Source organism: Diuraphis noxia, unplaced genomic scaffold, assembly GCF_037042655.1.
Source record: "Diuraphis noxia isolate RWA-SAM2 unplaced genomic scaffold, SU_Dnox_SAM2 contig0004, whole genome shotgun sequence".
Taxonomy (NCBI): domain Eukaryota; kingdom Metazoa; phylum Arthropoda; class Insecta; order Hemiptera; family Aphididae; genus Diuraphis; species Diuraphis noxia.
The window spans coordinates 21760924-21782394 of NW_028301714.1; the positions used below are offsets into that span (position 1 = coordinate 21760924).

Genomic DNA, 21471 nt, shown 5'->3' on the forward strand with positions numbered 1-21471 from the left:
ACTGATACGTATCAAATTTTTTTTCTTGGAAATCTTGGTCTTTAACAATAAATGGTAACCTTTCAATTTGCTTAAAAATTCCATTTTTTTTTTTTTTTTAATAGACTTAAATACTATTTTGTACCAAAAGACCATCTGATATCTAGTCATTTTTCATCAGTTGAGAACGAGAGTTATAATCTATTGCAATTGAAGGGGAGGGGATAACTCATTCTGGAAGTATATATATTTCTACTGTGACATCAATGGATTTTATGATTTGTACTTAATTAATAATTTCTTATACTACAAAAAAATTCTTTATTAATAATTTCTGAGAGTTAAACATTGATGTTATAATTGAGCAATAAAAAAGATCAGTCAATGGTGGTTGTATGCTCTGGTAAATTTTCTAAATTTATTTTATTTATTATCTATATTCTTCAGACTGTTAATTATTGAATATAAATAGTGGACAATTAGTTTGACCTGGTAAAAACAAAATTACTGTATTTACGAAAAATTACCATCTTTAAAACAATTTCTAGAAGATCTAGAGTAAGTATTAACTTTCTGACGCGGAGGGACAAATAGTATACCATATTGTGAATATTTTTGCTATTTTTGAGTTGTCCTTGTCTGTTGGTTTGATTATTGAAATGAAATATATTTTTCATTATATATATATATAGCTAATGCATATAAATTCTTAGACAGGTGAGCCCATCCTGCAAACTGTACTATACTTGTTACATATATTGCAACCTGATAAAATTTTTATTGTGAAACTTATGATTAAATTACAAATTATAATTATCAATGATATTTATTGATAAAAAATTATATACAACTTGTAAGTTCGTACCTCAAATTTTACTCTCCGCAGATCTCATTTAGCTCTGTTAGTTAAAAAGTTAAGTGAATCAAGGACGCAACTGAAAATTTGGGGGCTCCAAAATTTTTTTAAATATAGATACTGAACACATCATCACCACCTAACCGCTAAAATGTTTCTTCTTTAATTGAGGGGAGGTCCGGACCTCAGGACCTTTTATTATAATTTAATTTTAAAGCGAGATATGAGTATTTTAAAAATATAAATTTTTTGTTTATCTTAAAATACTTATAACTCGGTTTAAAATTAAAATATAATGAAAAGCCAATGAGAAGCCCTCGATAATGTTACATTTAATCTTAAAGCCGGGTGGCTCGGCGATCTTGGCGCAGCGTGGTTGTTGTATCGAGCCAACATATTATATGCATGCTCGGTATATTACGAGCCTACAATGTCAACAGCATTCCCACGGCGCGTGACTTGGTGAGCCATGAGCTTATCCGAGCCGAACAAAGCTCCCTCTTTTTTTTTTTTTTTGGTCCAAAAAAAATAAGCCACCAAATTTTTCAGTTCTAAATGACTAGTACTGACAGTACTGTAGACCAGACGCAAATTGTTGCTTGCGCAGCAGCAAATTTTGTTATCTTAAATGGCGAGTATTTAAAAGAAAAACGAAATCTAAGGAAAGAAGATACTGGATGCATGAAATATACAAAAGCCATACTATAGTATACCGTATACCTAACCTATAGGTAAAACTAAAGTAAAATAATAATAAATATTTTATCTTAAGTTTATTATATTTTTTAATATAAGTAAATAAGCTCCAATTTTATTTTTTATTTCTTTATTTAGATAATTTTATAACTTTTATAGACATATTTTTAACTTTTTTTTTCAAACTTTAAATTTTCATGATATAATATATATATACTTAAGATTAAATTAGCGGTAAGTCGTGGATGTCCCTCTGCTGTACAGTAGGTTACAAGTGGGTTACTGTAATGGATGGAATTAAATTTGAATCCAATGATATTATATCATGTATACGAAAAACGATTCTGAGCGAAGACGGTTTATCTATCTAGGATATATTATAGAGTATGAAAAATCAAATCTTAGATTTAAAATAAAATTTTTCTATGAATTTCTGGCTTAAAATAATTTGTGATTTTTACGTATTTTGTCAAAATTCAAACTTTGAAAGCTTATAAAAAAAAATTGTGACTGAATTTCTTTTATTTTTCAACTGCTATTGTAACAATGTGTTAAGAGCCTTGTATTAAATTTTCAAGCTTTTCTGCCAAACAAATAAATTTTTATCGATATTAATTTTAAAAAAACTAATAATGATCGAAAATTTCAAATGCCTATGAATAGTTCAATTTAAGTCGAAATTTTTTAAAAATTGCATGGTGGATAGAATATACTTATATTAACATTCGGTGAAAATTTCATGTATCTATGGTTCTTCATTTTAAAGTTACATCAAAAACCAAAATCGATTTAGTCGAAAAATGAGTGTGCGTAAAATTTCCTGTTTTCCCCTTAATTTTTAGTTTGTTTTTCTCGAATATTTAGAAAAGTATTAAGAACTTTTGACCCCCCAAAGTACCAACTAGATTCACTTTCTGATCGAACGAGGTACTGAAGTCAAAAATCGAAGCATTTTACTGCCCCAAAACGTGATGACAGACACAAAAAAAAAAACACATCATGGTAAAATCAATACATTCATCGCTCCGCTCAGAATCTAAAAGACAGAAAAATGGGATATTTTACGCAAAACCGGTTTTCGACCAAATCGATGTTTTTATATGGTTGTAATTCAAAAACTAATCACTATAAATACTTGAAATTTTCACCAAATGTTTGTGTTAGTGATATATATACAATTTAATTTTCAAAAATTGACTTTTTTTGAGTTATTTATAGACCACTGAAATTTTCAAGTGTCGGTAAAAAAATGTTGGATGACCAAAATAACTTGAAAATTTAATACAAGGTTCCTTATGAGTTGTTCTTATTGTAGCTAAAAATAATTAAAAATCGTTAGTCACAATTTTTTTTATAAACTTCTATAGTTCAAATTTTTACGAAATCTGTCGAAAACGCGAAAATTTGCAAGTAATTTTGAAGTTGAAAAATCATAACATTTTTTGTGTTTATAGCTAAGGATTAAAAATACAACACTAAGTTTTCCATTAGTCTTCTTTCTAGTAGCTATAGAGAAAACTTGAAACATCATTATAGGAAAAATTTTAAGTGCGTTTGAATTTTAAATTTTTTCGAAATAGCATAACGATAACTATTTTATGAAATAGCGTAACGATTTTAAACATTTGTTATTATTCAAAAAGTATAAGTCGTAGATACTTGAAAATTTTATCAGTTATTTAGATTGGCATTTTCTTTACATGATTTAATTTTCAAAATATTTTGACTTTTTTTGAGATATTTATCGACAACTGAAATTTTCAATTTTCTGAAATTTTTTTTGTCCCTATCAATATATATGGAGGCCCTAACCTTCGGCCTCGAGGCAAAAATTGTTAGAGACCCGTTCTCTGAATATTTTGTGACAAGCGGAAAAGTGGCATGTCAGAAACGAGCATAAATAAAATTATTATTAAAATATTAAAATAAAGATGTTTCCATTTTTATAACCAAACTAAATTAATTTATAAAACTAATTTATTATTTTTTTCTTTAATGTTATTTATATTTATTTTTGTATAGCGTATACATGAAAATCGTATAATTATTAGTTAGGTATGAATATCATTGATGTTGAATAACAATAACATTATATTATACATCGTTATTTTGGAAAAATGTGAATACCTATCTTGAACAAAAACATGATTGATACAGTTCCTATGGCCTACAATACATATAATAATCTATAATAATATATTTATTCTTATAAACTGTTAAAGTGAATGCAGAGTAATTGCTTACCATTATATAGTTCAAAAATTTAGTAAAATCACGTAATAACTAATAATTATTACTTTTATAATTAAATTAATCACAAACATATATTTAAAAAGCGGGTAAGTCGTGGATGTCGCTCTGCTGTACAGTAGGTTACTGTAATGGATGGGATTAAATTTGAATGCAATGATATAGGTATCATTGTATACGAAAAACGATTCTGAACGGAGATGATTTGTCAGTCTAGGATATAATATATTTAAATATTGTCATATATTCTATTTTGAAACAAATATTTTATTTTTCAATTAAGACGCATTTTGCATAAGGCACGGTTAATCAATTAGTGTAGTTATCATATAGGTAGTTATCATAATTCATAATACCTTATATTATCATAGATATAGGAATACCTGGTTTGAGGATAAATCGTTATCATTACGCGATTTCATAAAAATTTAAAACTCAAACGCTCAAAATATTTTTCCTATAATGACACTTCAAATTTTCTCTATAGCTATTTAAAGCAAAACTTATGGAAAACTTGGTGTTAAATTTTATAACCTTAGATATAAATACAAACAATATTATGAATTTTGAACTACAAAATAATTTGCAAATATTCATGGTTTTGACGAATTTTTATCAATATTTGAAATTCAAATGCTAATAAAAATTTAATTTGAATTTCCGTTGGACATTTTTTTTGTGATAAAGATTGAAAAACTTGTAAGGAGCCTTGTATTAAATTTTCAAATCTTAGGTATAAAAGGAAATTTTTTTATGAATTTCTAGAATAAAATAATTTACGAATTTTCGTGATTTTTACGTATGTTGTCAAAATTAAAATTTGAATGCACGTAAAAAAAAAATGTAGCTATATATTTCTTTTATTTTTCAACTGCTATTGCAAAACTATATTATGAGCCTTGTATTAAATTCTCAAATCTTAGAATTAAAAAAAAAACTTTTATGAATTTCGATCTAAGATAATTTGAAAATTGCCGTAAATTTTACGTATTAAGTCAATATTTGAACTTCAAATACTAATAAAAAAAAATTGTGCATATGTATTCTTATAATTTTTTAATCACTATAATAATAACTTATGAGGAACTTTGTATTCAATTTTCAATTATTTTGATATGGCCAAAAAATTTTTACCGACACTTCAAAAAAAAAATTTCAGACAAATTGAAAATTTCAGTCGTCTATTAATATCTCAAAAAAAAAATCAAAATATTTTAAAAATAAAATCATGTAAAGAAAATGCCAATCTAAATAACTGATAAAATTTTCACGTATCTACGACTTATACTTTTTGAATAATAACAAATATTTTAAATCACACTAAGTTACACTATTTCGTAAAAATTTAAAATTTAAACGCACTTAAAATTTGTCCTATATTGATGCTTCGAGTTGTCTCTATAATTACTTTAAAGGAAAACTTATGGAAAACTTAGAGTTGAATTTTTAATCCTTAGTTATAAACGCAAAAATTTTTATGATTTTTCAACTTCAAAATTACTTTCAAATTTTCGCGTTTTCGACAGATTTCGTAAAATTTTGAAATATAAACGCTTATTAAAAAAAATTGTGAATTACGATTTTTAATTTTTTTTAGCTACAATAAGAACAACTCATAAGGAATCTTGTATTAAATTCTCAAATCTTAGAATTAAAAAGAAAAACTTTTATGAATTTTTATCTAACATAATTTGAACATTGCCGTAATTTTTATGTATTTGGTCAAAATTTGAACTGTAAAATCTTATAAAAAAAATTTGTGACAATATATTTCTTTTATTTTTCAACTGCAATTGTAAAAATACATTATGAGCCTTGTATTAAATTCTCAAATCTTAGAATTAAAAAGAAAAATTTTTATGAATTTCTATCTAAGATAATTTGAACATTGCCGTAATTTTTACGTATTAAGTCAATATTTGAACTTCAAATGCTAATAAAAAAAATTGTGCCTATGTATTTTTATAATTTTTTGATTACTATAAGAATAACTTATGAGGAACTTTGTATTCAATTTTCAAGTATTTTGATGGGGCCAAAAAAATTTTATCGACCCTTCCAAAAAAATTTTCAGAAATATTGAAAATTTCAGTTGTCTATAAATATCTCAAAAAAAGTCAAAATATTTTGAAAATTAAATCATGTAAAGAAAATGCCAATCTTAATAACTGGTAAAATTTTCAAGTATCTAGGACTCATACTTTTTGAATAATAACAAATATTTAAAATCGTTTCAGGATAAATCGTTATCGTTACGCTATTTCGTAAAAATTTAAAATTCAAACGCAATTAAAATTTTTCATATAATGACGCTTCGAGTTTTCTCTATAGCTACTTGAAGTAAAACTTATGGAAATCTTAGTGATGTATTCTTAATCTTTAGTTATAAACACAAAAAATTTTATGATTTTTCAGCTTCAAAATTACTTGCAAATTTTCGCGTTTTCGACAGATTTCGTAAAATTTTGAACTATAAAAGCTTATTAAAAAAAATTGTGACTTACGATTTTTAATTTTTTTTAGCTACAATAAGAAAAACTCATAAGGAACCTTGTTTTAAATTTTCAAGTTTTTTTGGTCGTCCAACATTTTTTTACCGACACTTCAAAAAAAATTCTCAAAAAAAGTGTAAATTTCAGTGGTCTATAAATAACTCAAAAAAAGTCAAAAATTTTTGAAAATTAAACTGTATATAGAGAACACTAACATAAACATTTGGTGAAAATTTCAAGTATTTAAAGTGATTATTTTTTGAATTACAACCATATAAAAAAATCGATTTGGTCGAAAACTGATTTTGCGTAAAAATTCCCGTTTTTCTGTCATTTTTTTTTTGTTTTTCTCGATTTTTTTGAAAACTGTTGGAAAATGTTTACTTTTGACCTCTATAATGCACCAAGCATCTTCAATTTCACATCGGAAACCACCCCCAAAGTTTGAAATCGAAGCATTATTTCGACTAGTTATGCTGTACACAGACACAAAAAAAAAAAAAAAAACACACAGCATTGTAAAATCAATACATTCATCACTTCGTTCAGAATCTAAAAAAAAACCACAAAATTAAATAAACTTACCCCAGTTGAAATTAGTTTTTTCGCCTCATAAACATCACGTAAGAACATCGGCTGAGGGTGAGTTGCGGCCCGACCTTTCGTTTCCGGTGTTGGAGACCGGTGAATTTCCGACCCGATAATATTTTAGGTATAGGTTAGTTGCGGCCCGCGTAATTGTAACATTCATTACATATGTACCTTACTTGTATAATATATATTATATTATATATCTATTACCTATATACCATATAAACGAATAACGATAAACGAGATGTTCAATACGTATGGGAAGTTATATTTTGTATATAATATGATAAAGATAATATAGATCGTTTTATCGTATTATCTGCCATATATGACTTAGGTACATTATGAATGCTTTGATTTTTTTGGGGCATTCGCATTATAATCATAATATATTACACCAATTATACTTTTATTTTTTTTTATTTTTTATTATTTAATATAATGTCATAATATTAATATATTATATTATATTCAATAATTTTATGAATACTTTTATTTTCTTTACGACCAATATTAATATAAGTACGACAATTTATTCTAGAAAATACCTACATAATATTGTGATGTTTATATACTATTACTATATATAGACATATAGTATATAATATATATATATATATATATATATATATATAATATATGTAATATATACATTATTGTATGGCCGCAATTCGTACGTACCTTTCATAAACCCGGGCCGCAACTCGTACGTTATTTAGGGTTTGGGCCGCAACTCACCAACACTGAGAATATCATTATTGAATTGTAGGTAAACCAATCCGGTTTGAAAACTTCGTTAGCACCACTACCAGTACCCACATGATAACTTTGACTTTATTGTAAAGTTTTCTATATGTGGCCATAAGTGAATCTTTTTTTTTCATTTCAGTAACATCAGTTTTGCACTAAAATTAAATACAAAAACAAATATTTAATTTTAATAAAAAAAAAAATAATTTGGTACCTTAGTTTGGTATCAATTTTTTTTCAAGCATCGTGAACTGTGTTTCTATTTCTATGACCAATATAACGTGGATTCCAAATTGCTGGTTGAGCTTCAAACAACTCCAAAAACTTGAAAAATTCTAGTACCTCGCCATTGGTCCATGGTAGGTAGGTATAGCGTCCTCCTAAGTCTGTACTTAGTGTCACTCTCTTCCTGGTAGCAATAAACAACATATGCAATAACCTACCTAAACCAGCCAAATTCATTATCTTTGCCGACGACTGCACCATATATTGCAGTGGATCACAAGTTATAACTATTACTCTTTTCCTCCAACAAGCACTCGATTCTCTTGCCAGGTTGTCTTCTGAAACTGGTTTCAGTTTCTCTTCCACCAAAACACAGTGTATCGTTTTCAATAAAAAGAAGAAGGACCCCCTACCAATATTAAATTTCATGAACACACAACTTCCTTTTGCAAATAGTATTCGAATTTTGGGTTTCATCTTTGACCAAAAACTCACCTAGAGACCTCACTTAAAAAAATTATAAACGGAATGTCAATCAAGAACTAAGATGTTAAAAATGCTTGAGAATAATAACTGGGGTGCTGACACAAACAGCCTAATCACAGTCTACAAAGCCCTCATTCTATCAAAAATAGACTATGGAGATATAATCTACAATTCGGCAAAAAAAAAAAAAAGTGCCCTAGAACCCATACACAATCAAGGCATACGGTTAGCCATAGCCCATAGGAGCCTTTAGGACGAGCCCAGTTGACAGTATACTCTACTACGCAGAAGAAGCTCCCCTCCATTTCAGACGCCAAAAACATATCTTAAAATATGTAACTAAAATTAAAAATCTGCCTGATCACATCACCAACCATATTCTTCACAACCCATTACCCCCTAATCTATCACCCTCTAAAAGTCTAGAAGAACATTATTTGAAAACTTTAAAACTATTAGTGAAAACCTATCATTCCATGCACAAACACTTAATAAAATTCAACCGTCCACCCTCCCTGGCTCTAGTCGCCAATCATCAACACCAAAATGACTGAATACTGCAAACAAAACACTGAAAATTTAATTATACAAAACCATTTTCTGGAAATAATACACCAACAATTCCCGGAATACACCCAAATTTACACCGATGCCTCCAAAAATACAAATGGTGTGGTTTTCTCCGTCATCACAAACCAGGAAAACCATATTTTCCAATACCGCCTTCCACCAGTATATACAGCCGAAACTTACGCTATTTATGAAGCATCAAAAATTGTCTTATCTTCAAACCCGGAAAATTGCAGCATTATCATCAATGACTCTCTGAGCGCCCCTCATCAATATCAAACCCCTATTCAAAAAATGAGCTCGTCCAGCATATCCAGAAACTAATATCTGAAATAAATAGACCAACAAGCTTCGTGTGGGTCCCCTCTCACATTGGGATACCCGGAAATGAGAAAGCTGACTATAGCAGTATATCCTATGAAGCAACCACATTTCCTTCCTCCACAAAGATAAACACACTAACCTCATCCGAAAATTTCAACATTATACATCATAAATTAATGGAAGAATGGCAAAAATTCTGATCTAACCTACCCCTCTCTAACAAACTGAAAAACGTAAAATTATCTTTAAAAAAATTAAAATATCCTCCCAACACCAAACGAAGATATGAAGTAAATATTACTCGAGCTAAAATAAGCCACAACACTAGAACATATCATCATAAATTGCACCAAATACACGGAAGCCCGCAAGATCCTCAAAAACCCCGCCTCACTCCATCAAGCACTCAATGAATACAATACGGACGCAATCAATGTATTCTTCCATAGTATAAACATAAGTCATAAATTGTAAACACATGTAAATACTTGTAATAATTATAATGTTCACTTATTTATATTAATCTAATGCAGGTTAAAGACCGTTGATGTCGAAGCCTTAATAAATTAATAAAAAAAAAAATATATATATACATGGATAGCACATAAGGTGGTTTGGGATATGCTTGAAGTGAATAAATGTTGTGCTGGGTTAACACGTGCATGTTTGTTGTTGCGCAAGTTGCAACTGGCTTATATAGTTATATATTAGTGATGACATGATGAGTATGTATTTTATGTTTCATCTACACTTGTCCGCCACCAGTCCGCCTAGGTCAATTATCAATGAATTGAATCAGTGCCACCTAAGTACAATCTATTTACTAATATACACTCCAACCGATTTACAGAATAGTGAAAATATAGATAATATTATAACAAATAGTACATGGTTTAACAAGTAATAATATGAATATAAAAGTATATATAATGATTAACGAAGTATAGCAATATAAATTAAGGACAAATAGGACAATGATCAAACTGAATTGACAGACCTAAGCATTTTGTGCATTGGGTGGTTGTGGAGTACATTAAAAGTATTATGATTACGAATGCTGTGAAAGATAACTTTAAATTAAACTTGAGGTAAAAGTCAGGGGCATCTGTATATTGTTGAGAAATGCAAAAATAAACTGGGAATCAATATAATGTGGTGTGAAAACAAGGAACGTATATTTACTTATATAGTAATATGACATGGCTAATTGAATAGTCATGATTAAATTGAAGATTTACACATCACTTGTGTATAGGACGTATTTAACTCGTTTAGTAGTTCGATAACACAATCAATATTTATCATGTAAAAGCTGATATCTATCTACAACTCTACAAGATATCTTAGTTCGTGTGTAAAAGCATTGACCTTATACTACAGACAGTAGTTGTATACTAAGATCTAAATTCTAAATGGCAAATTTGTTCAATATCAGCATCATAGACATATATAAACTATTATGTCTATGATCAGCAATCAGCATTGATATTCTATGATCAATGATATCAGCAAGGTGTCAAGTCAAGGATTCAAGGTGGCTTAAATTCATTTACCTTGAGGCTTCGGGCCTGTAAAGCAAGCTGCATAGATAAAGAAAAACCTTTACCTATGCTGTACAAAACATCAGAACAATTACCACAAATAGCATAAAACAATAAAAGTATATAACAGTTAGTATAGAAATTCGGGGAACAAAATTTTAAAGAATAGGTTGACCACAACCGTGGTAGTTTTCTACTAGGTTTTCCAAAAAAGGTTAAAATTGTTTTTGTCATTCTTCCATGAAAACTCTCCTCTCCTCCATGGACGACACATTCGTGATTTGCAATTTTATGAAACATTAGATCTTTAAAACTTTGAAGAATTATTGTGTACCAAGCTAATTGAAATATTGGATGTTGATACCAGTTAGGAGAAGCCTTTAACTTTTAAGTTGTATTACTCTTTCCTCTTTGTACGTTAAGTGAATTAAAATATAACTAAAATCTCAATCGTTCAATAAAAAATATGTAAGTGATATATAATAAATCCTAATTAGTATCATTATACATTATACCTTAGATTATTGATATACTTCTTTGTAATTGGGCAAACAATGGTAACATTAAAAATTGTATTTTATTTAAACAATTAGATCAAGATGATGGATAATTTGGAACCTCTGACCACTGATGGTGGTCGTATTGTAAAAATGGAAGTGGATTACAGTGCTACGTGTGATGAAAAAATTGCTGTTGCTGAAAGTTTAGCGGCTAGCGGTAAACTTCAAGAAGCATTGGATACATTACTCGTGCTTGAAAAACAAACTAGAACTGTAAGTAATCTTTTATATAATAATACAACTACATGCCTGACCATATATTGTATATGTATTCATTTATTTTTAAATAGGCACCTATTTAATGTTTGTGCCTAATTATGTATGTCATTCATATCTGAATTTTGAAAGATTGTATACTGTTTTACTTTATCAGTTTCAATAGAATGAGTTTACATTTTATATTATAATTTGTTGCTTACATTTTTATTATTATAATACATAAGGGTGAATAAAATGTATTATGAGCTGTTTGAAAGTCTATACCTATAAGATACTACTGATTTTATATTTAAGATAAATAAATTGTTTGGGTAATAGGTAATTTTTACCATCACTCATTTACCTATTTTTAAATAAAGAATCAACTGTCTAATATATTATTTATGTTTAAGGGATCTGATATGGCTTCAACTAGTCGAGTTTTGGTTGCTATTGTAAAATTATGTTTTGAAGCTAAAGAATGGGCATTACTTAATGAACATATAGTTATGTTAACTAAAAGAAGATCACAGTTAAAACTTTCAGTTGCAGCTATGGTCAGAGAATGTTGTACGTTCATTGACCAAACACCAGATAAAGAGACAAAATTGAAATTAATTGAATCCCTCAGAAACGTCACTGAAGGAAAAGTAAATAATTCAACTTTTATTTGAAATAAAAATAATCTGATGTTACAAATTAAACTGTTATTTAACTTTATTAAAATTAAAATATTTATAGTTAAGTACAAATTCACTATTTAATTTTGTTATTCAGATATATGTGGAAGTAGAAAGGGCTCGTCTCACACAGAAATTGGCTCAAATTAAAGAGGATGAAGGCGATGTCACTGGCGCTGCAAATGTCATTCAAGAATTGCAGGTGGAGACTTATGGTTCAATGAAAAAACAAGAAAAAGTTGAACTAATTTTAGAACAGATGCGATTATGTTTGGCTAAGAAAGATTATATTCGTACTCAGATTATATCCAAGAAAATAAACACAAAGTTTTTTGATGATGATAAACCTGAAATACAACAGCTTAAATTAAAATACTACAAGTAAGAATGTTCGTTCAGTTTTTAAATAGTTATTATTAAATGCATTTTACAGATTAATGATTGAGCTGGGTGAACATGATGGTCAATATTTAGATATTTGCCGTCACTATAGAGCTATTCAAGTTACTCCTGAGATTAATGCCGATGAAACAAAATGCAATGCTGCTTTGCAAAATGCAATTTTATTCCTCATATTAGCTCCATATGATAATCATCAGTCTGATCTAACTCACCGAATTCTTGAAGATGAAACTTTACAAAAAATACCGAAGTACAAGTATGTATTTTTAATTTTATATTTAATATATTATTATGTCCTTGTATGGTTTTTATTTGTTTATTATTAATAGATCATTTCTTCAATTATTTACCACTATGGAGTTGATTCAATGGAAGGAGTTGAGTAAGGATTATGAAACTGAACTAAAATCTGGATCTACAGCTACAGATGTATTTTCAGAAAGCACTGAAAAAGGAAAAAAACGTTGGATTGATCTTAAAAATAGAGTTGCTGAACACGTATGTATTAAAATATGAGCTAAAAGTTTGAACTAAATTTGATTTAATTTTTATACCTGCTTAAAATTGTTTGCTAATTAATAATTATAATTGTTGCTTTGTTGATATATATTAATTTAGAATGTTCGCGTAATGGCCAAATATTATTCAAGAATCAGAGTTATTCGAATGTCTCAATTATTAGATATGACTTTAGAGGTTAGATGAATTATATGATTATCCTTTTCTGATTTAACTTTAAATGATTTGATTTTAATTTGTAATTTTCTAAATATCTGATGCAGGATACTGAACAATTACTATCTAACATGGTCGTGGATAAATCTGTAAAAGCTAAAATCGATCGTCCGTCTGGTGTGGTTGAATTTTCAGTTGGAAAATCTGTAAACGAAGTATTGAATGATTGGTCATTTGGACTTAATGACCTCATGAAGCTAGTAAACAATACTACTCATCTCATTAACAAAGAACAGATGGTCCATAAACATTTATTGTCTCATTAAGAATTAATTAACATTTGTAAATTTCCCTAAAAAACAAATTAAATAATAATTTTATTGTTATTTTTAATTATGATAAATTACAAAACTAAAATAAATTACAAAATTATAATACAATATTATACTAATTTTTATTATAATTATAAACTATAAAATACATTTTTTTATTGGTACAGCATCAATAACTAAAGCTTACAACGATAGTCGGACTGGCTTATAAAGGACCAATCAGCAATCTGATCAAATGGCTCTTAGATCCATGATCCATTCTACAATGTGAGTTATGAGTATTAAAATATTAATATTCTAAAATGCTCATAACTCACTTAAAAATTAAAATATTTTAAAAACATTAATATATATATGTATGTATATATTATAATATGTCGATTCACTAATATCAATATCGAGAGCAACCAATTAAAACTATAATTTTATATATAAGTGTGGAATATATTCATTTCGTTATGATGTATGATTTTTATTTTTTGGTCAATTATATCAATTTGTCTTAAGCATTAAATATTTCTGGATACATCAGGTTAAGTGTTTCTGGGGCCAGCACAAATAGATTTTGTTTGCATGTGATATGTGACAGAGCTTCGTTCAATTGACCATGGGAAAAACACTGAACGGTTAAGCCTAAACCTGCAACGTTTGATATTTGACCTTGTGCCTTGTTAATAGTTATTGCAAAACTTAATTTCACTGGAAATTGGAGCGGTTTGAACTGGAATGTCAAATTGGTTGGTATCATTGGTATTCTAGGAACCAAGACCATTTCTCCAGCTCCTTTGCCAGTAAGGATTATACACTCAAGCAGACAATTTTTAGAAGATTTTATTTTTAATCTTGTATCTTGCATAATTTAGGCGGACTTAAGTTACAAAGTAAAATTATTGGATAATCTACATTTAAAATTAATTTGTGTGGTGAAGTCCCTGAAAGAGATAAAGAACTTAAAAATTCAGTTGGATAATTGTATCACCTCCTCTATATCGAAAACAGACAATAGTGTCAACGAAATAGTAAACTTTTGTTGGTGCATTGAATTTTAGCAGTATCATGTCATTTATTTTATTGACTTGATCATTAATTGGTGATAATATTACCCTTTCTTGAAATGAAATAAACTTGACGTTTTAGTCGAAATGTTAAGTAAGCTGGGTAAACATTTCCAATTAGATCCAGCAACTTAGATAAATATAAATTTCATAAAGTAATATGATTATATTATATTAATAGATATCTGCCAGTCATCAGTAATAATATTTGAATATTATGGACCAACATTTGTCTAAACTAAAAAAATAAAACCCTTCAAATATACTAATGGAAAAACATTGACATATTTATTCCCCAAAACAATACGGAAAACTGAATTCACGATATATATTACGTAATATTCATAAATATAATGTAAAGGCCAAAGCCAATATGATAACAAATAAAAACGATAAATTGACTGGTGACTGAATTATCCTTGACCCTTATTTAATTTTTTGGCTTTTATTTTCCCCTTAGAAACGGTTAACTTCTATAAATGTATTAATTATAATAAGAGCCAATATTTAGGTATATAATAAAAAATTTTATTTATCAAACATGCAAAAATTAATTCTATTATTTCTTTATCATAACTCATTATTATTACATTGAATATTAGCATTATTATTTATTTATTGTTCTATGATATTAGTTCATATTATAATATTCCATCTATTATATTATAATATACCACAATGTTAATTTTATGATGTTGTTTCAAATGTTCAAATATGAATGGTTGGAAATTTGAACTTGAGATTTCTATTTACAAAGACTTCTTTTCATGTCACACAATGTTATGACTCGATTAGTTTTAAAGTTCAGATAACTTAACTTCACAATCAATATTAATATCTTCTGACTTCTTCCATTTCATGCTACAATTTTTTTAGTATTTTGAAACCTTTATTCTTTTTAATACCAAACCTATTTTAGTTTTTCCAATTATGATACTTTCCTGTTACATTTATAAATAATGTTTCTCATTTAAAATAATTTTATCAAAAGCTGATTTATAAAAAATTAATAAGATACTCAAGAATTGCATTTATAAGCAATATGATCGAAGTATGCAAAAAAAAAAAATTAGTTTTAATTGAAAATTCAAATTTTGACTATATCTGACAATCAATTTGAACTTAAAGAAAAAAACATACAAATGCAAATACATTCTAGTCTTAATTATAATATAGCTATATGTATCTCAATAAACACATATTTAAATTTGTTCTCATAAAAATATAATTTACAGTAAAGTATAAAGTAATTATAAAGGTTGTGCAGAAATTATACATTTAATTGCTCGTACATAAAACAACTTTTGAAAAAAAGGATCAAATAAATTAAGTCATTTTCCTTAAAGTTTATTTGTATTAAATAATTACAATTATACACAATATATAAATAAATATATAATGTACACATATAGGAAACATAGTAACTAGAAAGTTTGGAAACATTATGAAAATACACAACATGAAAAATGTTTCAAAACTTTCTGAATTTCTTAAAATCTTAAAATTAATTTTAATAATAACAATAATACATATTTATTAATCAACCCAAAAAAAGTTTTAAATTTAGTTTTGGAAATATTTGAAAAAAAAACATAATAACAAATATGTAGTTATTCTATAAAACACATTCATATAGTGTCATAGTGACATAATATTTTGTAATTAATTTTATAAATTATGATTTTACGTGTTATATTTTAACTGTTGTGACAGTTATTTTTTAAAAATATAGCTACGAAATCTTTAAATTATCATGAAATATAATATGCAATAAAATGTTGTGGATTAGATTTTAAAAAAACCATTAGCTATCCGCTTCAGAATAGTAAATTTTAATTGTATAGTAATAGTTGATAGTATTGATTTAATAATATATAATGTACATTATAAATCAAATGTTAAATTTTTTAATACTATCATAATTTTTTTTTTTTTGAAAAAGTGCTAAAGCATTATCATTGAAAGGAATAACAAAATGTCATTATTAAACTTTTTATTTAAAAATAATTTACTATTTAAATTTTTTAAAACTAAACAATGGTTGTATTGCTCTCAAAAAATTGTCATGAAATTGTTGATTAGAAAACCGATTTACTGATCCTCTGGCAGCCTTTTGTAATGACAATTTTTGAGTATCTGACAACAACAGTGCTTTGTGTATAGCATGTGCGTATTCAATTTCATTTGAAGCTAAAAATCCATTTTGTCCAACACCATTTTCTATAATTATATCCATTAAAGGGCCACCAGAACGATGTGCAATCATTATTAATCCTGCTGCCATACATTCTACTACTCCAATACCAAAATGTTCGTTCCACATTGCATGCAAGCCAATCAATCCTAGAAAAATAAAATATTAGTTTTTACACTTTAAACTTGCATATTATTTTTATAATCATCATACCTTCAGAGAGTTCGTTTTTAAGTTCGTCATAACTGATATTTACTTTAAATTTTACATTATTCTCTAATGACAAATGTTTACACAGATCCTTCATGTCAACAACCCTCATTTCATCTTCTTGATTTCTTGTTGAACCAATAAAAACAAGTTCAATATTTTCCCATACATGCTCATTTACAATTTGTCTGAGATTGTACATGGCCTTGAGTTGTAATGGATGATCTTTTTCTGGCCTGAATTGTGCTAAGCTTATAATTTTAACAGATTTAGTTTTTTGTCTTTCTAATGGCAAATATTGTAAGTCAGATGTGTCACACGGAGGATAAACTTTGTAAGTGCTTAGAGGCCGCTTCCAAAGTGTATTGATATGATCCTCAGTCCATGAACTATTAACCATGATAGAATCAGCAAACCATCCAACTAAGCCATATAGCTTTGCAAATAACTGATAATATATGAGTTTGATATAAGATATTGTTCTATGTTTTCCTTTTTGCCGAATTACTTTATTTATCATATCCGAACTTATAGTTGGATAATGAACATAACAACTGACTTTACAACCACCAATAATACAAAACAGAGGTAATGTGAATGCATAACCCATAGTGTCAATGTATATATCCGGCTGAAATAAACGCAAAGCCTCAACTCCTAAGACGATAGATCCAAGACTTTGTCCTAGGAGAGTGAAATAAGGGTAATTTTCAGCTTCTACCCATTTTCTTCTGTGCAGATAAATAAATTCTAAATTATTTGGAAGTGTTATGTTAAATCTCTGTTTTGCTCGTTTAATTATTTCTACTGGGGATACTTCCAAGTCACCAGTGTAGATAACAATTTTTACTTTAGGGTATGCAGTACTAACAGCATTGACGGCACACCATAGTACACGTTCACCACCTCCACCAGCATTGCAATAAGGATGGAAAAACGCTAAGCTAAATTGAGTTGGACATTTCCTCTTGTTGCTAGCGTAGTGCCATCGTAACACAACAATAGACACAAACAGTAAAATTAGCACAGCAACTAATGAAAATATGAAGTACGATAAAAGTTGGAAATACATATTTTAAAAAATTGATATGATTAATATTCCTTAAAATATCCACATAATGGTATATACTAAAATAGTTTTAAAATTTTTCAACATGTTTGAAAAAAATATACACGATATTATACGTCAACGTCATGAATCATGATTGCATGAATGTATAATAGAAGACACAAGACGTATACAACACAAATAATGAAATAAACAATTTTAAAATTTAATTGTTCACCTTGTTTACTTTATAATATTATCAAATAATAACTACTAATAACCTCAAACAATGTGTTATCACAACATAAATATACATTTATTATAGATAATAAAAGAGGTAAAAATAAACTACCTATTAGTATTCATTATGATTTATGCCTTAGAGTACCTATGGACTATGATTCAGTACTTAGTTTAGTATTCTCATTACCTAGCAAAAACAGTTTAGCAAGATCGTAGATCAGTGGCGTACTGTCGTAGTTATGGGAGGGATAACCCCCAAAATTTTTAAAATTAATTTTTTTTATTATGAGAAGACTAAAATAAACAAAGAAGTCAATTAAAAATAATAAAATGAATAAAAACAGTACTTTATTAAAATTTAAGATATGTTTTGTTATGTTCAGGTGTCAGGTCAAAAAATGAGAAAAAATTTAATAACTAAACCCCCTCCCCCAAATTTGGATTTAAGTACGCCTTGTCGAAGATCGTAGCACATTATCCTATGAGTTCTGATCACAGGACCCAAATTTGTTGATCTAAATAGTATGTGTTGTATTTATCTGTGCTATGATTTATATTATTTATAATATGTGTTTATCACGACTATGTTGAGTAGATAATATTTTCTCTACAGCTTAGGGTCACAACCATATACATATTAATATGTCAATGATCACAACATTTTAATACTTGATAATTTATTGATATATGTGATAACTCAAAATTGTCATGGTTACCATAGTTGAATTTTGATTGGTTCTCATATTTTCTAAGTTCTATCAAATACTGTAAAAGATAATTTACTTTTGCTATTTGGTTCTAGGTTTGGGATCTTATCTTATAATGTTCTAAATAGTAAATTTTGTTATTTACTTTTACTGACCTATTGGATGTATATATCAATTATATCATTGAATTTCTATAGTATTGACTATTGAACACTACCTGTATACTATAGTCTACAGCAGGCGGTGCCCTATTGTTTGAACAAATTTTGTTAGGTGCCCTTCTGTGAATATCACGAGAAACGTGATAAAAATGAACACTAGTTTTCATTCATAATTGATTTATATAATTTTATTGAACATATTATTAATAAATAATAATTTTATTGTTGAAATTAAAAAAAAAAATTCCGTTTTAATAGTGAAAAACTAATAATTAATGAGATATTGGAGGCTGCTTATTTTTGGAAAGTTTAGCAGTTTTTTTATCTATTATTGAATTATTCGACACATATTAGAAACACTATATTTAATATTGGATATAGATACAGATAGTATTCTAAGTAATTTTGTACGTAAAATAATTTTTTGTCTTTTCAACTATACAGTACATTTTTAATATAAAATTTAATAATTTTTTCCATTCTTGGATGAGCAGTGGCGCCTCTTAAATGAGCTCGAGGAGCCCTCAGGGCACCGCGGTGCACAGGTTGGGAACCGCTGGTCTACAGTATTATTGATGTTGTATAACTATTAACTAACAGTAGTGGCTGTAATACTAACTCCCAAAGATTAAAAGAAAATGTGTTAATTATTAGTTCCATTGTCAAGGTTTTCACAGTTGAAACTATTCTACACTAGTCATAATAATAAATTAAAATAGTATCACAAAACATAGAATAAAGATGTAAAACATAAATAAAGAATTGTAATTTATTTTTTAATTGTTAAGGCTTAAAGAGTGAGGAACAATAATATTAAAAAGAAAATTTTATAATCGAAAAAATATAAATATAATTAGACATTTCATCTGACTGAATAACAACTAACTTTAAAATATACTATTTATTCTGATACAATACATAAACACAGGAATTTTCACAGCCTTTAATCAAACATGACCTGAAAACAAAAATTAAATTATCAGTCTAATAAGAATTTAATGCTGTAATTTACATAAAAACAATTTTAATTGAATTTTTCAAGAAATTATTGATATCCCCTATTGAGTAAATGGTATGTAGCTGTGAGTGTCATTTTTACTCATCAACATTATATTAACAGTAGAAATTGATTTTATTTAAACGACTTATTGCTTACTTGTTGTCTGATTTTAATACAATGGTTGGATATAAATCGTGTTTATCTAATTTTGATAATTGATTTGCAATGAATGTTATATGTCCACTGATTCCTGGAGTAACTTCTCCCGAAGCTTAATATTTAAATAAAAAATATTACAAGATATTCAAGATAAAACCAAAATGATTAGTTATAATTCTTCATATTATACAGCAATTTTATAACTCACAAAAAATACATAATCCTTTAGTATCCGATACCAAAACACCGAGCACATTTTGTTCAGATTGTCTGAAAAAAAATAAGGATTAATATTCTTAATATAATTTAACTATTGTTTTAACTTATATATAAAACGTAACATTGTTTAACACACATAATTCTTAAGCCAATATTAATACTATTAATTTATTATGTATAATATTCATAATATTAGAAACAATTTTTTAAAACTTATAGATAGTACATCAGTCTAATAATATATGATATAAATTTAAGTATCTTACAATTTTGAAACTTCTTCTAATACGTGTTTCTCCATTTTTATAAAGTATTTTATAACACCTGTGGAGTAATGATTATTTGTAAATCTGTAATTCTTGTTTCTTTGACTAATAAGTGATGTAAATAGTAAATACCTACTATATGCTATTATTACTTTAAGCAACTAATCAGAGAAGGACGAAGGTGAAATAAATCTCTTGAGACTTAATACGATATTAAAGTATACCCAGATATTCGTCTACTTTATGCTTATTTTTTTATTGATTAATGGATTGGCATTATATATATTACATAGCAATAAATTAAATTTAAACACTATAAATATAAGAACAAAAAAAATTTGATGTTAAACGTTAAACCATAACAAATACTATAATTTGACCATAATAAATCATATTAAGGTAAAATGTAAATTTACTTTATCATGAATTCATGAATCACGAATCATGATAAATACCAATTACCAACTACCAATGATAAGACCAAAGAACAGTGGTATTGTAAATTTGTAACAAGTGTGAAGTGGTCATAGATAATAAATCTATACATATATATATAGTATAATATACATCTTGATGCTATCGAAGTGCATTTCACGATAATA

The 21471-nt window shown here is 27.4% G+C and overlaps 4 protein-coding genes across 6 annotated transcripts; 1 reads left to right on the forward strand and 3 right to left on the reverse strand.

Moving 5' to 3' along the window:
• Positions 1-11064: 11064 nt before the first annotated feature.
• Rpn5 (regulatory particle non-ATPase 5) lies at positions 11065-13715 on the forward strand. Its single transcript, XM_015524898.2, has 8 exons — positions 11065-11228; positions 11354-11533; positions 11932-12168; positions 12296-12579; positions 12632-12856; positions 12930-13098; positions 13219-13296; positions 13383-13715. The coding sequence occupies exons 2-8, from the start codon at positions 11360-11362 to the stop codon at positions 13599-13601; spliced, it is 1386 nt and encodes a 461-aa protein (XP_015380384.1). The 5' UTR covers positions 11065-11228; positions 11354-11359; the 3' UTR covers positions 13602-13715.
• Positions 13716-14109: 394 nt separating this feature from the next.
• On the reverse strand, positions 14110-14463 carry LOC149055847 (ATP-dependent DNA helicase PIF6-like). Its single transcript, XM_089226961.1, has one exon. It carries the CDS (start codon positions 14461-14463, stop codon positions 14110-14112), a length of 354 nt encoding a protein of 117 aa, XP_089083087.1.
• Positions 14464-16638: 2175 nt separating this feature from the next.
• On the reverse strand, positions 16639-18336 carry Alg11 (ALG11 alpha-1,2-mannosyltransferase). Its single transcript, XM_015507695.2, has 2 exons — positions 17070-18336; positions 16639-17005 (listed from the first exon to the last, which is right to left on the reverse strand). The coding sequence occupies exons 1-2, from the start codon at positions 18136-18138 to the stop codon at positions 16674-16676; spliced, it is 1401 nt and encodes a 466-aa protein (XP_015363181.1). The 5' UTR covers positions 18139-18336; the 3' UTR covers positions 16639-16673.
• A 1644-nt stretch (positions 18337-19980) lies between these two features.
• On the reverse strand, positions 19981-21287 carry Lamtor5 (Late endosomal/lysosomal adaptor, MAPK and MTOR activator 5). 3 transcript variants are annotated; one of them, XM_089225811.1, is made up of 5 exons: positions 21022-21287; positions 20870-20927; positions 20593-20654; positions 20382-20496; positions 19981-20183 (listed from the first exon to the last, which is right to left on the reverse strand). In XM_089225811.1, the coding sequence occupies exons 2-5, from the start codon at positions 20902-20904 to the stop codon at positions 20123-20125; spliced, it is 273 nt and encodes a 90-aa protein (XP_089081937.1). In that variant the 5' UTR covers positions 20905-20927; positions 21022-21287; the 3' UTR covers positions 19981-20122. The 3 variants fall into 3 exon arrangements, with proteins under 3 accessions (XP_089081937.1, XP_089081936.1, XP_089081935.1); XM_089225810.1 differs by having other exon boundaries at positions 21002-21287; XM_089225809.1 differs by having other exon boundaries at positions 21006-21286.
• Positions 21288-21471: the final 184 nt, after the last annotated feature.